This window comes from Aythya marila (assembly GCF_965140915.1).
Source record: "Aythya marila genome assembly, chromosome: 11".
In the NCBI taxonomy this organism is placed as follows: Eukaryota; Metazoa; Chordata; class Aves; order Anseriformes; family Anatidae; genus Aythya; species Aythya marila.
The window spans coordinates 3,890,813-3,906,703 of record NC_139052.1 but is presented as its reverse complement, the minus strand read 5'-3'; the positions used below and the strand labels follow the sequence as shown (position 1 = coordinate 3,906,703).

Genomic DNA, 15,891 nt, shown 5'->3' with positions numbered 1-15,891 from the left:
ACAGGTCTCTGTCTTAGATTTACGTTTATTTAAAGAGACCAAAAAAAAGCAAAGCAAAACATTCTGACATTGCAGCTCTCTAGAAACTGAAAGAGCAGAATGCTGGAGTCAAAAGATGGGTCATATGCTACACTAATTCAAGTTTTAATGGGGAATCTGAAGGAAGCATTAATTGAAACACAAAAAGGCACCATCTAAAGTGAAATAGTACCTCACAGACATCCTTTAAGAAGGACATTGCATCTTGCAAATGCTCGTGAAGTTGCTGTTCAACTCGATTTTTCTGGCAAAGTCAAGACAGAACAGGAAGCAAAGCACAGGTTAAGATTAATTCAAAAAAGAGGTGAGGAAACAGCTGATGTGCATGTCAGCAATAAATTGTTAGTCAAGTTAATGCAACAGAAATCTGATTATATCAAGATAAGAAAAGGCTAATATTTAACACTGCAGTTATGTTAGGATTCTAAGATGTACATATCAATTACATTTAATTGCAAAAATATTGAGAACTGATTTAGCTTAAATTTATTCTTGTTAGACAGGAAAAAAAAAAAAGAAATTGTATCTGTGGAAACTAGAAATATTAACAGGTGTGTAAAACCTCTCAGCGTTCTCTCGAAATTTTCCCCTTTTCTTCCCAATGCTGTATCAGAAATTTAAGATATTAGTCAGTAACTTAAATCCCCTGCTGAATCTTCAAATCCATCATAGTTTACAATACTGTAGATTATTTCCTGTTTTGTTTTTTTTTCTGAAAAATGTTTCACTAGTTAATAAATGAACATTCCTCAATAATAATAATAATAATAATAATAATATACTAATACTTTAATGACAGTGTAATGAAAACAAGCCCAAGGGATTACCATTTCAAGGAGAGTGGGGGAAGGACAAGTAAATGCGAAGGCATGAAGTCTTTATCTTTTCTGCAGACTGAACTTTAGATAAGAATTAGCTATGGATTTGTGAAAAGGTACCAGAATCTCATAACAGTGCTTTAGCACCAGCTGTCCTCAGCACAGAAGCCTCATGCCCAAGGAACAGATGGTGAAAGACACACCCTGCACGTCTTATATTGTTCAACTGAACAGGCCATTTGTTAGCAAAGAATTCATTTGTAATGCTATCCTACTGCTTCCTTTAATGATATGCAGGATTTATACAAAAAGAAGCCTTCAACTCTTAAGTAAGAAGTACTATGCTGCTTTCAACAACTCTTACCAAGGAGTGTAGAGAGTTTTCATAGTTTGGAGATGAGGGGGCTTGTCCTCCACTCCTAGACCACTGACTGGCACCTGTCAAAATCGTCTAGGTTAAGTCACAGATTTATGCAGCATAAGCAGGAAACAGATGCTATATTTCTTAACATAATTAAAACCAACATATTCTGCATAAAGGTAAGCCAACATATGGGTTTACAGAGGAGAACAAATTCCTTCATTCTGCCTTATTAAGGGATAATTATTTTTTTTATCCTGGCATCTGTAGGCTTAGACACATGATTGATGACAAAGCAGTGACATCTTCAAACTACTTCAACGTTAAAAAAAACAGAGTAAACAAATGCACATAGTACTTTAAATACCTGTCTTTTGCAAATCTCACCACAAGAAGACTGCTGATTTCTTTTTTTCTTCAGATTATGTTCAGTATATGTAAGCATATCTTTAACAGCCTTACAATTTACATTAAAAATATGTAATGAAATCAAATGGACACAGAATCAAGAATAACTGGAAAAACATTTTCATGTGACACCCCTCTACGAAAGAGGAAAACTTAAAACTAGATCTAAAAGCTCCTCTATCTTGTTTACTTTTCTTTTGTACAATTTCTACTTCTCCATTTAGAAAAATAAATTTCAGTTCATAATGCATTCCAAGTTTAAAAGAGTAAAAGCACACACAAGTTATTTCCATTCCTTACTTCAGATATACTCAAGGCAAATTGGAACAGATTTCATTTCGGTTTAAGAATCATCGTGCAAAGCCGTAATTATATACGTTACCTATACACTGCAATTTCAAATACATATCAATTCTAATCTGAAAAAAAACTTATCATGTAAAATTTAGATATAATTACATGTGAAACACAATAACTAACAAAGCAGTACTTTTAAACAAAGCTTGAAGTAGTACGGTATGTATTTTTCTCACCAACTAATAATGCATCTTTTATAAAGATACTACATGAAATTCTATGTCCATTAGAGACAGCTTCCTTTCAGCCATACAAATGTAATAATAAAGCAATTACATTAATAAATTATGGACATACAATCCAAAGCAGCTCATTAAAGGAAGAGCCTGTGGGCTTGTTCTTTCAATAACAGCCAGAACTCTATGTCTGGAAAACTGGGAAAAGGTTTAATAACATTACAGTTCCTTTGTTCAGAGAGCTGCAAGTAGTTACCTTTTAAAGAAAGCGGTTTCCTTAGGAGAAGGAATAAAGCTTGCATGGCCATTAAAATACTCAAATGTTTCTTTTCCAATTAAAAAATAAAAATAACATGTCTCCAGTTTCATAGAAGACCAAAGCTGCTGTAACTGCGCTCAAATTCTCTTAAAATACAACTACTTCAGTGAGTAAAGTTATAATTACAAATTTTCACTTCGCACAGCTACTCGGGGTCTGGATGTACAGTCTCCCTCTGCATTACTGTCACTCCTGAACTTGGAAATATTGCCTGGAGTCCAGCTTATTTTTGCAAAGTAGTAATGAAATAGCTTAAGAATACACTGGCTCACTGCAATGTTTGAATTGTTATTTGGTTAAAATCTCATCTTTAGAGACAAGACCACAGTTACGGCTTTAATGAGCGCTTGCTGCTAACAGCACTGGGTATGCTACTTCCTACAGCAAAGCATCCGCTGAATATTAAGCAGAAAGGCAAACTGTTAAGAGCAGAAAACAAGCGACAACAGTAAGCCTGTGCACCTAGCTTGATGGTGATTTTTTTTTAATGGAAAAAGGTACGATTTCCTTAAGGAAAACACAGAGGAAAACTGAGTGGGACTTATCACAACAAAAACAGAAATCCAAACCAAACCCCAAACTCAAACGAACAACCCGAAGGCAACCTGCAGTTTCTCATCACACCTCTAGTAACGCCAGTGCGCTTTGCAAGCAGTGGCAGATTCTGTTTCCATGTCTGTGCAGGTTGCCAGATGGCACTGATTTCCTGCTTTCCTCATTCCACTCCCCCTCACAGAAGTTTGTGCATGAAATCCACCAATTATGTTAAAAAGCATCCTGGCACCACAAGCCCTGCAATTAACAACTGCAGCTTTTAGCGCAGCACCAACATAGCAGCATGAAAAAAAAACAAATAAGCCGGGCAAGTGTTAGGATTTACAGGGGTCATCGGTAGTAATCACTGTAGTATTGTTCAACCCCTCAGAATCTGCCCAGCCCTAATCCCCTTGCTCCCCTTTCAAACAAACACGCAGCAGAGGCGGCAAGGGGCTGCTTCTGCATCCTCCGAACTGCCCCAACCCCTCTGAATACCTCTGATCCTGGGAGAAGATTCTTAGAATACCACGGCTCCCACCATCCCAATTTGTATATAAACTTCACATACGCATCACTGAAACTTGCATAGTTTTAACGATCGTGTAGAAGTTAAGCTCTAAGCCCCTGCTTATGTAAAATTAGAAATTAAATGAGGATACTTGGGGTTTTTCATCCTGTTGTCCTCAAGGCTTTTACTTCAATTAATTAAAAAAAAATGTTAGTCCTGATGCATGCTAAGAGAAAGTCAGTAACAAAACTGCCAAATACTACAACATCAGCTCATACACTTAAATGTCTCACTAAGCTGCTACCTCCCTACTGTAATTTACAGTTGAGGAATAGATGAAGCAAGACTTAGTCAAAGCGAAAATACTGGGAATGCCAGGTAAACAAAGAACCAACTGTAAAATCAGGAAAATCACCATGAAGAACAAAATGCTCCAAACTATATTATTTTAGTATACATAGGACATTTGTTTTACCTGCAACAACTTTTTGGGTCAGGACAGAAAATGGCTACCGGGAGTATAAATAACAATAGATATAGTAGTAATTACTTTACACTGTGCTTCACTGTGTTCTTAGCGACTCATTTGAGAATAAAGATAAAAGTCCAGATTCATAAATGAGGGTCATTAACTACTGGAGCAATTTACCAAAGGCTTGATAAATTCTGTATCACTGAAATTAAAGGCGGCAGAGAAGAGGGGAGGGTGTGTAACAGTAAAGCAGATGTTAAGTTTGTGGCTGAGAAGGATTTCAGTATTTGCTTTTATAAACTACTGTCTTAGCCACCAGAATCCAGAGTAAAGAATGCAAATCAATGTGCAAATTGTTGAGTTTTATGTTTGATGGAGGTTCCAACAAAGGCATCAACAGACAAAGGGAAACCCCACATTTTAGAGACCTCAAAACCCGCACTCTAAAAATATAATTTAGGTAGCTCTTTCATGCTCTAATTTGCGTGTGGTATCAAGTCAGGGAACTTAAACTGGGAGCTTCAAATTGCAAATACTTTGTGGCTAGAAGAAAAGTTCCAACATTTCAGAGCTATTTACAACATTTGCTTTCATGCTAGCAAGAAAAGAATAATTTTTTTCTGGTCTGACCTGCCTTTTCAGCACAACAAGGATACACAAGACATTTTTGTCAACAGTAATCACTAAATCAAAAACCCCATTAATCCCATCATTACTCAATTTAACATGGATTTTCCAGTTACAGGAAAAATGCCCAAAGCAGCTGTTCAGGTATGCCATGTCAGATATTCACTAATCCATTAAGTCCACAGAAAACCAGAACAGTCCTCGTTAAACACTGGCGAAATACAAACGATGCAAGTTTTGAGTGATGTTATATACACAGATACGCATATTCATACATGTATGCATACGATGGTACTTTGCATGCAATAACTTTACTGATTTATTCATCTAGATTACGTAAGTTTTCTGCTAAACTCAGTGTACATCTTTCACTACAAGTTAATTCTATTAAAAAGAAAACAAAAAACAACTCCTGCAGAACAGTGACCAACAGGCAGGCACCCGTAGGAATATGCTAAGCAACAGAGAATGGGAAATGTTTTATAAACTTTAAATTGAACTATAGGAAAGAACAGGGTTAAAGTTACATCATCTTGCTTGTAATTCTAGTTCTTTGTTAAACAACAAATTTAAGTCAATGGAGCTTTCACAGTCCTCTCTGTATGGAGAACAGCTGTTCAACTTTTACTAGACAGCTGAGGCCACAGTGTCTGTGAAAGCTGCACTACCCACTAATAGCTGTAGGCAGCTGCCCACAGTTCATCTCCACGCTGGAATGCTTCTTTCCACATTCACACCAGTAACACACAAAGCACAGGTGACAGAGGTGGCTGCAATACAGCACATTTATTTTGAAAAATGCCAGAAATTCTTCTCCTGTAGAATAAAAGCATTCATGAAAGATATGAATGAAAAGCTATCCTGTGTAAAAGATGGATGCTCTCACAGACTACTCTATTTTTCAGAGAGGGAACAAACACCTGCTGTGTTTCTCAATGCAAGTTGCCACAGTTTTTACATCTAGTTTCAAAAACTAACAACAGCAACAGAAACAACAAATAACTCATTGCTTTCTCTCCAATGGTACATATCTGTCCAGACATTATCATAGCTATGATGGTATACGGTTACTCAATGTTTTCAAAGATTGTTTTAGTAGAGCTAATTTTCAAAGCCAGTTGCCAGGATTTAAGCGAATGCTCATAACAAAATATTTACCAATCTAGATCCAGTGCAACAGAAAAATAAACAAAATATAGAAATAATTACTCAAGGAAGCTACTGCTGATTTCATGGTGATTCCAAGGAGGCTGTGTTCAAAAAAAACAAGTTATTGACAAATAATCTCTACCTGTAAGAGGCGATGGTGACCCAACTGGTGTTGATGGATTTGATGGAAAACTACTGCTGGTATGATCAGGAGAATAAATCTAAGAACAGAAAAGATGGTTTTATATCAGTACATGTCAGAATACACAGTACAAGACCTGTGCTTTACTACGTTCTGAAAACATCTAGAGAACTTTAAGGTAGTTGTCAAAATAATCATAGCCCATATTTGATAATGACACAAAATTAGATGTAGAGCTTAGTGATATGATTCAGCGGAGGACTTGCTAGTGTTAGGTCAGAGGTTGGACTCGATGATCTTGAGGTCTCTTCCAACCTAGAAAATCTGTGATTCTGTAAAAATCGGACTTCCTTCTACTTTACCAATAGCATAAACTACAGCTTTTTTTTTTTTTTTTTTTTTTTTTAAATCACAGAAGGGGAATTATAAATGAGTTAACAGTATACAGATAATTACAACAAACAGACCTTCACAAAATGAGGAAAAAAAACTTCCCTTAAGAGAGACAAGATTTTATCAGTCACATTCATCTAAAAATTAAAATTAATTCTTCACAAGAGAAAATGGGGGGAAAGCACTCAGCCCTCATTACTACTGGTGCCTCTCAAATAAAAGGCACCTGAAATGTTGTTGCTGTTTCTACATATTGCAGCACATACAATTTTTCTCTCTTATTTCTGTATCAATTGCTCCCTTAAGATACTAAATCTCCAACTGCAACAATTTATTCCTTGCTATTAATGTCATAAAAAGTCCTGATAAAAATACAAGACACAACATTCAAAGTTTTAATCTGAAAATTTCAAGTCTCCAGAAAATCATATTGCAAAGGGAATTAAATAGGTTTAGAAGCTAGCTTTGGACTTTAGAACATATTTTTTATGGGTTACCAGTTCAAACCTGTTTTACTTGAGCAGAGACCGGAATTTGTTAGTCATCAGATGGCAGTTTAAAAAAAAATAAAATAAAATAAAATAAATCTTCACTGGCAGTGTGGCTGATGTCTCTTCACACAGACAATATGACAGTTCAACATTTAGCTGACAATAAACCGGGACTTGGTTAAGTTGCATATTGTATTTTGTGAAGTGACAGAACCAGGACCCAGAAAATCACCTGCTTTGTCCTGGCCTATCACACATTAGAAAAGACCATCAACTCCCTAATGGCAACACCTCATCCCTTTCACGCATGCTACAAAAATCATACTTAGGAGAACAAACTACATCACTATAAAAGAAACCCTGGTCAGGCACTCAGTGCCAGTCTGAGAACTGTCGAGCTCCACAGACGAACAAAAAGATATTGAAAAAATAAAATTCTGTCAGAATAACAGAGGAGCTCACGCTCTGTTTGGAACTGATTGTTTTCCAGCACTTCACCTGCCCTTTTTATGTCGCTGTATTTTATAAGCAGCAGCAGCAGCCGCAGTAGAAGAAGCCACAAATAAAACCCGAAGTCAGAATTCATCCCGCATGCAGTCCCTGGCTGCCGTACTGTTAAATGACCAATGATGAACAACCCTGACACCTTCTGCCAGGCTTAAACGGTAACATGACTCATTTTACTGCAACAAATGAGACTCCTCCTCCCATCAGTCATGGTCCATTCCAATCAGCAGGGTGCCAATATGCCAGGGTCTAATGAAAAGGCGCTTAGACAAAAGCCACACAATTGAGAGCCTGCAGAGCCAAACCTCAGAGCTGTTAGTCCAATTTTTTAAACACTACAGTGTACATTTCAGTTAGGCTTTGTTATGCTAATGTTATTGAGTCTAAAGCAACAAAGAAACTTAATTCATGAATTACTTTTAGAAGTCAACTTCCCTACATTTTCTTTTCTTTTGTTAGGGGACCAGTGGCTATTTAACTACCCGATGGTACAAAGGCCTTTACCCTGGTTCTGAGGTAGGAATCAAAACATAAGTTATCACAAAGAGCTCTGATATCATCAACAAAGTTAAACAGTCCTCCTGTTTGATCTCCTCTAAATTAAAGACCAAGTGTTTTGATTTGGCATTAGGCAATGAAATAAACCAGATGTTTCTCCTGCCATATAACCCTCCATGGGCACAATCTTAAAGGGTTATTGTCTGGCAAATGTTCAGGGAAACACATTAGAAATGGCACGAATACCCAGATTTTCCTTTCTTTCTATCTATACTAGTTCATTATCCAAACTAATGCATAATCCACAGGGCTTTGGGAACTTTGTGTAAATACTTTCATGTACAATTCTCTTTCTTGCCTACCCTGAGATTAAGACCACAATTATCCAGGCTTAAACCTAAAATAAAAGAACCTTTGCAAATGTATTATCTGGCCTTACATGTTTAATCACATACTATTCTGTATGGTCTTTAATACCTAAACTGAAGAACAAATGTCGTATCCTCTGATGTTTCGCACATGAAAGGCCTATTGTAAGATGTGCACCAACAGCATTTTAGAACTAGAAATTCCTCTCGGCAGTTGCAGCGGTCGCGCTCCAAATCCTAGCAGAAAGCCGGACCGTGCCTTCTCCAGCAGAAGCCCGGCCAAGTGCAGCATTTAACTGAAACTTTGTCCGACCGGACAAGCACCCGCGGCTTGCTACCCACCGGGCTGCAGGGCAGGGGCAGGGGAGCTCCCTCCGCCCCGCAGCGGGGCCGGGCGCGCTGCCCTCCCTCCTGAAGGAGCCCAGGAAGCGTGCTGGGGGCGTGCGTGTTGGGGCGCGGGGGGAGCAGATGGATGAGGCGAGGGATTTGAAGTGTGCAGACTATGGCATGCACTGATAGAGCAGATGGAATGCATCACCATCAGCTCCGACAGAAATGATTTATGGAATGACCTGGCTGCTCCTGCCAAGCAGCAACACGGGATGACAGAAACAAGTTTCTATGACAACCAAAGCCCACCCACCAGTTAGATTAAACATTTCTGCCCTGACTTCCACTCCCAATACATTTAGAATTCTTCTCAAAACACAGCCTAGATTTCTCAAGCTAGGGACTTGGGCAAAGATACCTGGGGATCTTTCAAATAGGAAAACAATAAAAAGACAAGAAAAAAATGTTAAAAAAAGGAGAGCAATGGAAAACATCACCAAGTCCCACAGGTCTTGCTGGCCGACATGTCAAACTTAACACAAATTTTGGTCAGGCTGCAGAACAACAGACATCCTAAAACATCTGTAGAGTAATGGACAGCCTAAAGTGTGAAAGCATTGCATTTCCAGGAGCCAAACTGATCCCAGTTCTTTTCTGACAGGTCTCAAACACACAAAAAGGAGTATTAGCTGCCCTCTGTGCTGTGTGTTGTTGTATACTTGCTGAAGCCCCGAAAGCAACAGAGACAACATTTTTCTCCTTGAAGCCAGCAGGTCACAGTTCTCCTACCCAATATGGACATTACAGCCATTATCAGATCTGGTGATCTTTTAACATTTGACCCTTTGAGGGATGCAGAGTAATAGGATCTGCACGACTATGCACATTTCCATTTGCTGGTAGGAGGTAAGAGAAGCAGAATGCAACCCAGGAACGGTCTGTTGGGGCTGCATAGAAGTCACTTATTTCTTTTGAATCAGTCTATTTTCTAAGCACAAGTAGTACAAAGCGCTTCCCCAGTCACCACTTATAAGTCTGAAAATTCTCATATAATAAGAATCACGTCAGATACCGAATACAAGACCTATTTTCAAAACAATCTGTATCAATTAATTACCTTTTCATAGAAATTATTTCTTCATTTAACTGTATTAATACAGAAGTAATCACTGTAAATACACATATGTAAACACAGCATTACACTGTTAGCAGATCGGAGACACTTGCAATGTTTTACATGACTCCAGCAAGGGTTAAAATTCAAACTTTATGCACATGTAGCATTTTAAAACCTGTTCCATAAGTTATAGTTATACAAGACAGCATTCAAAACCTCTCAGTTTTATAAGGCCACTGAGAATGCATTTTGAACCTTGAGGCAAGATGTGCTGTAAGAGTAACATTAGAAATATATATATATGACTAACTAGAACTCTATAGCAAAGAAAATTGAAATCTAAACTTTTTTATTATTATCTTTTACTTCGTATAAACAACTTTCTTTTTTCAGGAGACCAAAAAATCTAGGACAAATGCTGTTTAAAAATTAAGTCAAAACTTGTCTTCTACAAATAAAAGCATTGTTTTTCACTTGCCTTCTTGTGGATGATTATCTTGTATATGACAGTACATTATCTTCACACGTGGCCCGCCTCTCCCCCCGAATTTGATATTACAAAATGAACACAAATAATGAAAGCTATGATCAAAATACATCATTTCAGATCTGAACATTTAACTTTTACTCACAGATGCCAATGCCTTTCCAAGCGCATCACCTGTCTGTGAGCTTCCAGCACCATTTCCTCTGTTTCCTGTAACATGGAAAGCAAACCAACACTTATTTTTCAAGCTGAAAATCTCTTTCCTTCTTATTTTATTCATCACATACAGTTGAACAACCACTGTTTAAATGGAGATTCTGAGGAAGCCAGTGTGAACAGAAGCAGTTCTCATTGTACTTCAAAAATTTCATTAAAACAATACATATGCTCTCCTCTTAAAAGTCAAACACAGTATCACCATAATAACTTAAGCACCAACAAGTATACGTGGTTAGAAAAAAGACCAAAATTGCCATCTAAGATCACAGACTGATTTCAATGAAATGTGAAGAGAAAATAGAAATACTAATTATATCATTGCAGCTTATTCTTAAACTGCTATCGCTGAAGTGCTGTACATTTCATTAACTCTAGAAGCTGAATGCCCTGAATAGCTCCTTGCACATCTCCTTGTTCCCTTGCTCTAGTTCCCTATATTATACTCTCATGTTTATTTTAGAAAATCCCTGAAAAGATCTTAACCACCAAGCTTCTGCCACTCCTGTCATTAGTTGCACGTCAGCAGCTTGATGTGCCCTTTTGCTCCAAACACCAAAACAAGAGAATGTCTGAAGACCTAAACACATTATAAACATTATAAACACAGGAAGGACCTGAATCCTTTGAAATCTGTATAAGATAGACCCTCTAAAGTGAATCTCGTTTCTGCAATAATCAACTTCTAATGTCAAAAAAAACTTATTTGATGTGAATGTGAACCATACAAGACAGAAACCGAATCATCCAACACTTGCCATTTAAAATGTATTCCCAAATCCAAGCCAATACAGTCACACTAACTAAATTCTGCTTAGTTAAAATGAAGCCTAGTGCAAATCCCATCAAACTGAAAAAGGTCACCTACAACCATTTAATTTCTACATCTGTATCTAAATAGATGTAGTGCATCATTACATCTACAATCTTCAGAGGAAAAAAAAAAGAAAAGAACAAAAGGCACATTGTGAATACAGGAGGCATACATTTCATTTCATCTAACTCTTCCCAAGCTGATCAAAAGGATGAGGAAGGAGGGAGATAAAAACACGTCATATTTAAGAAAGTACAAGGAACAGCTCATCATACTATATTCCGTACTTTCTAGGCAAGCATGGAAGAGGTTAAACCAGCCACCATACTGGCTACTCAGTAATCTCCAAATCAGTTAAGGGAGGAATTTATGATACAGTTTATAAAGCTCCCTGAAGCCCAAAGAAACAGCCTTCCTGCCTTTCTCCAGCACAGTACATTGGGGAAATGGCAGCTCTGAAAACTGTAACACCAGTACTACTTATATGAACATAATTTATTAACTTGGTGCATGTTGCAGTCCTAAATTTCATTTTCTTGTACATTAAAAAAAAAAAGCAGGAAGAACAATGCAGGAAGAATTTTTTACCCAGAATATTATCTGATCCGTTGACAGGTGGAGTGTGTGAGGCAGCTACATAAGGTGAACTGCTGGTACTGCCACGATGGAAGCTAGACATTGGAGGAAGACTGGCATTTATATCTGTAGGTGAGACTGAATGCGGGGGATAGCTCTAGAGAAAAGAGAAACAGACATAAAACATTAACTTGTCTTTAAATAAATGTTGATATTTTAAGATATTAAATACACAACAGCCAGCTCTTTATTAAAGAAAGGGACTTATCCATCCTCATTAAAGAAAGGGACTTATCCATCCTCTGAACAGACCACTACACAGACACAACTTGTACTTAGACAACAAGCATAAATGAAAGAACGCTATTCTGGCATATTAAGTCAGAGTAATGACTTTTCTTTCTGACAACTGAGTTTTTAACTGATATTCATGAGGAGCAAACGAAAAACAAATTCCTGTAAATGAGATCTCCATATACAAGCACGACTACATTAACCCACGCTGCAGAACTTACCAAACGGTCATGTGTGTGCAGGCTGCCATAACTGCTGGACTGGGACATGTGGGACGAGGAGCCTCCCAGCATTCCACCGTAGCCAGGCTGGCTCATGCCATTGGATGAACTCCAGAGGTCAGAAGAGTTGTGGGTCCCATCTTTTTTTTTTTTTTTTTTTAATACATACACACATATTTAATAACAAAGAAAAAAAAAGAATACATTTCATGAAGAGTGGTATTGAATTCTTTCTTTTACAAAATTATTTTAAAGCAATACATGGTTCAGCTACTCAGATGAACATCAGCAGGAAAATGGTGGCTAATTTATACCGTGTCTCCTATTTTTCTATCGCCACACTGTTCCTATATTTATAAAAAACAAAACAAAAAAACAGCAGAGGCTTTATAGCTGAAATGCAATCCAACCACAGCTGAGAAAATACCAAGTACTTCTGCTAATTACGCAGACCTTCAGTAGGGCCAGATTTATATCAAGAGTGTTGATAAAAATTCCAGACTAGAAGAAATAATAAAAAGGGGGTGGAAGGGAGAGAAGTTTGGCTAAGCAGTGCTCATCATAAACATACAGTGCAAAACATCTATTAATCTAAAACAAGGAACTTACAGTCTAAAATACCTTAGTACCATAAAAATATGAAAACATTTCATAATAGCAGATTTAAGCAACTGAAATTACTACATTACGTAAGCCTTAAACCCAAGCATATCAATGCAGCTTTCCTTCTGCAGTACAAACTGAAGTGCTCTGTAAATTCCCGTACTTAGAGGCCATGCTTTCAATATGCTCCAAAACCCCATCAGACTGCAGCATGAGCTACTTGTATGACGTGAGGCCAAGGAAATGAATTCTGCTCTCATTTTGTTCAATTCAATCCCCGCCCTCCCCCCCCCCCCTTTTTTTTTTGCATGCTGGATACACAAGCATTTGAGCAGTTGGACTGTTAGCTGATATTCTACAGTCAAATTCCGGAACAGTCAAGAAGCCCTCACCTCATTTTTCTCTATCACTCCAGTGTGCTGCTCTGAAGCCCCTACAAATCAAAGGATGGGGGATTCTGTCCATCTGGCCTGGTGTATAATCCCCTTAAATTTCAGTCCGCAATTAATGTCATGAGAAAAACTTTAAATCAACAGACAGCTCCCTTCATCTAACTGTTTTAGAAGTATATAAAACTTCGCCGTAAGATCTAGAACAGTATATATCACCTTTAAGTTTCCCCACTCATTCTGTGTAGCAGTGGCTAACTTCAGATTCCTGCCTAAAGGACAAGTTATACCTTACCCATATACTTAAATCTTTTTACTTACCTTGCATAAAGAAAGTGCTAGCAAACATACTGCTTGGTGGCTTAGGAGACGGGTAACTTGGAGATTCTCTGTTGAAATCATCAGAACTTGGGGATGGTGCATACACCTAAATATAGGAAAGCAGTAAAAGCATTTTAGTAATATTTGGGTGTCATACATTAAGAAACCCAGAACAGCATACACACGCAGAAAACTAAATAAAAAAAAGAACAGTGTAGCAAGCTGCAGCATTTGTTGCCCTTGTTTTATTTGCTTTTTAGCAAGTTGCCACAGTACAGTGGAACTACAGTAGAATGATCCCAACAACACGCTTTCTGGTGTGCCAACTCAGCCAGGTGGCCTGATAAAAGCTTGAATGCTGATTTTGCTTTCTAAGTGCATGACTCGCACAGACTTGTTGCTCAAGATAAAAAAAAAAAAAAAAAAAAAAAAAAAAAGCAGCAAGATAAAACAACTGGGCCCCAAACAAATTTACTTTAAAACAACTCAATGCCTGTTTGAATATTTAACTAGCTGGCATCCCAACAATCAGAAAGAGAAAGAACATCCAGTGACAAATGGAAGGACTTTTAACGCAACTGTTTTTACCAACCATTCAAAAACTTGCACCCCTTTGTAAAGTCATCAAAAATAAACGTAAAGCAAGACTTGCAGAATAATCTTCTAACTGCAACACCAAGCTAGTTTTTTTTTTCACGCTGGCCTAGCATTAAAGAAAGCCAGCGGCATTCTTTTTTTCAGTGTAACAACACACTGGAATGACTAATCTCGACCTGCAAACAATTTTCTTAACAAATTAAAAATTTTAAGAAGCCAAATACACAGAACGCTTAAAAGTTTCCACTGTAGTGACCCTAAATATATGTATGTGTGCACGCGCGTGTAAAGCACATTCAGGACTAATTCTAATCAACAAAGCCGGCATTCAGGCTCAAGGACTCGACCCACAGTCCTGTTTTCTCTAAGCAATGCTCTTTCTCCGTAACAGTAACGTGGCCAATATACCAAATACTGCAATATGACTAGCATAAGCTGAAAAGATGTATTAAAAGGGGCAAATTAATAAAAATGGTAGCACCAAACATCCAAGTGCAACACAGAACCCAAATCTTTTTTTGCTACAAAGTAAAAAATGCAGGACTTCTATTGGTAAATCGTCCACCTTACTTGTAAACACAATGCTTCAGATAAAATAAACACCCTTTATTAAGAATAATTTTAAAACTTCACAACCCAGAGAGCACACGGTGCCCTAACACTCAGCAGTGCACATTCCTATCCTTTCCGATGCAAATACAACCCTACATCTGCATCTGCAACGTTCACCTCTCTCCTTTCTTTGCTGTACCCGGTGTTTACCAAGCAAGAGAAGGGAGAGGAAAAACAAGCCAGCCAACAAAAAAGCCAAGTCTGCTAAAAGAGAACTATTGTTCCCTGCAAGGGTGAATGTTCTGATACGGATATTTAGAAAGTGAAGTGGGTAAGTCCCTGCCTTCATTTGCATACCAATACCCCTCCTCCCTACTCCCAAATGCTTTCCTAGCCTGCTGTTGTCAGACCAAATGGCTGGGCATGTGCCTGCAGACAGCACTCCTTTATATTAGGGGGCTGCTTTACCACTCTCCGAGACTCGTTTTACATCAACAGAATTTCAATAAAACCCATCAAGCTGCAGTACGATGGCATCAGCGCAAGGGCACAGGGAACTAAGCTAGGGCACGTTTGCCGATACAAACCGCGCAGTGAAACCAGCAGGTAACGAGACAGCTGATAAAAAGGAGTCAAGTGCAAAACTTGGGACTTTTAGCTGCTGCATGTTTGTTTTTAAATTTGAATTTTGAATCAAAATAGAGGGGGAAAAAAAAAAAAAAAAAAGCTATTTTAGGAAAGAAAGCCTTTCCGAGGAGCTTTTGTTCAATATTTTACTTGCAAATTTTAGATTTCTCGAATAAGTGTAAAATAGAGATGCTCATCAAATCTGAGTGACAGAATGACAATACGTTATAAGCAACGTTAGCAGTACATATGTATTTACTATATATGATGAATGCATGTATATTCCCTGCCTCTGACATATTTTAACAGAAATGTCACTCTGTCAAATTGTAAATACTCACAGTCGTAAGACTGCAAACATATTAGGCAAAATTGGGCTTAATTTACAAGTTCTGCTGTGCAGAATAACGCAGCATATGCTACAGCTGACGGAAAATCTATCACTGTCACAGGACAGCAGTGGAAACAAAGCTTTATGACATTTAGCACTGACAAGAAGATGTACACTGATAAATGTGAAATAATCTACAATTAGGAATTATACTTTTAAACCACGGCATCAATGAGGTTTGTAAAT

The 15,891-nt window shown here is 37.8% G+C and overlaps 1 protein-coding gene across 10 annotated transcripts in view; it reads right to left on the bottom strand.

Annotated features, from left to right (window-relative positions):
* Nucleotides 1-15,891, bottom strand: part of TCF12 (transcription factor 12) — a 158,654-nt gene that overhangs the window by 16,955 nt on the left and 125,808 nt on the right. For 7 of the 10 annotated variants that reach the window (XM_082768851.1, XM_082768849.1, XM_082768853.1 and 4 more), the window contains 7 exons: nucleotides 13,539-13,644; nucleotides 12,226-12,365; nucleotides 11,723-11,867; nucleotides 10,250-10,314; nucleotides 5,914-5,992; nucleotides 1,222-1,295; nucleotides 212-283 (listed from right to left, as the gene is read on the bottom strand). In XM_082768851.1, coding sequence (XP_082624977.1) covers nucleotides 212-283; nucleotides 1,222-1,295; nucleotides 5,914-5,992; nucleotides 10,250-10,314; nucleotides 11,723-11,867; nucleotides 12,226-12,365; nucleotides 13,539-13,644 — 681 coding nt within the window. The remainder of the gene's footprint in view (nucleotides 1-211; nucleotides 284-1,221; nucleotides 1,296-5,913; nucleotides 5,993-10,249; nucleotides 10,315-11,722; nucleotides 11,868-12,225; nucleotides 12,366-13,538; nucleotides 13,645-15,891) is intronic. The other 3 variants (XM_082768854.1, XM_082768855.1, XM_082768858.1) reach the window with 1 other exon arrangement.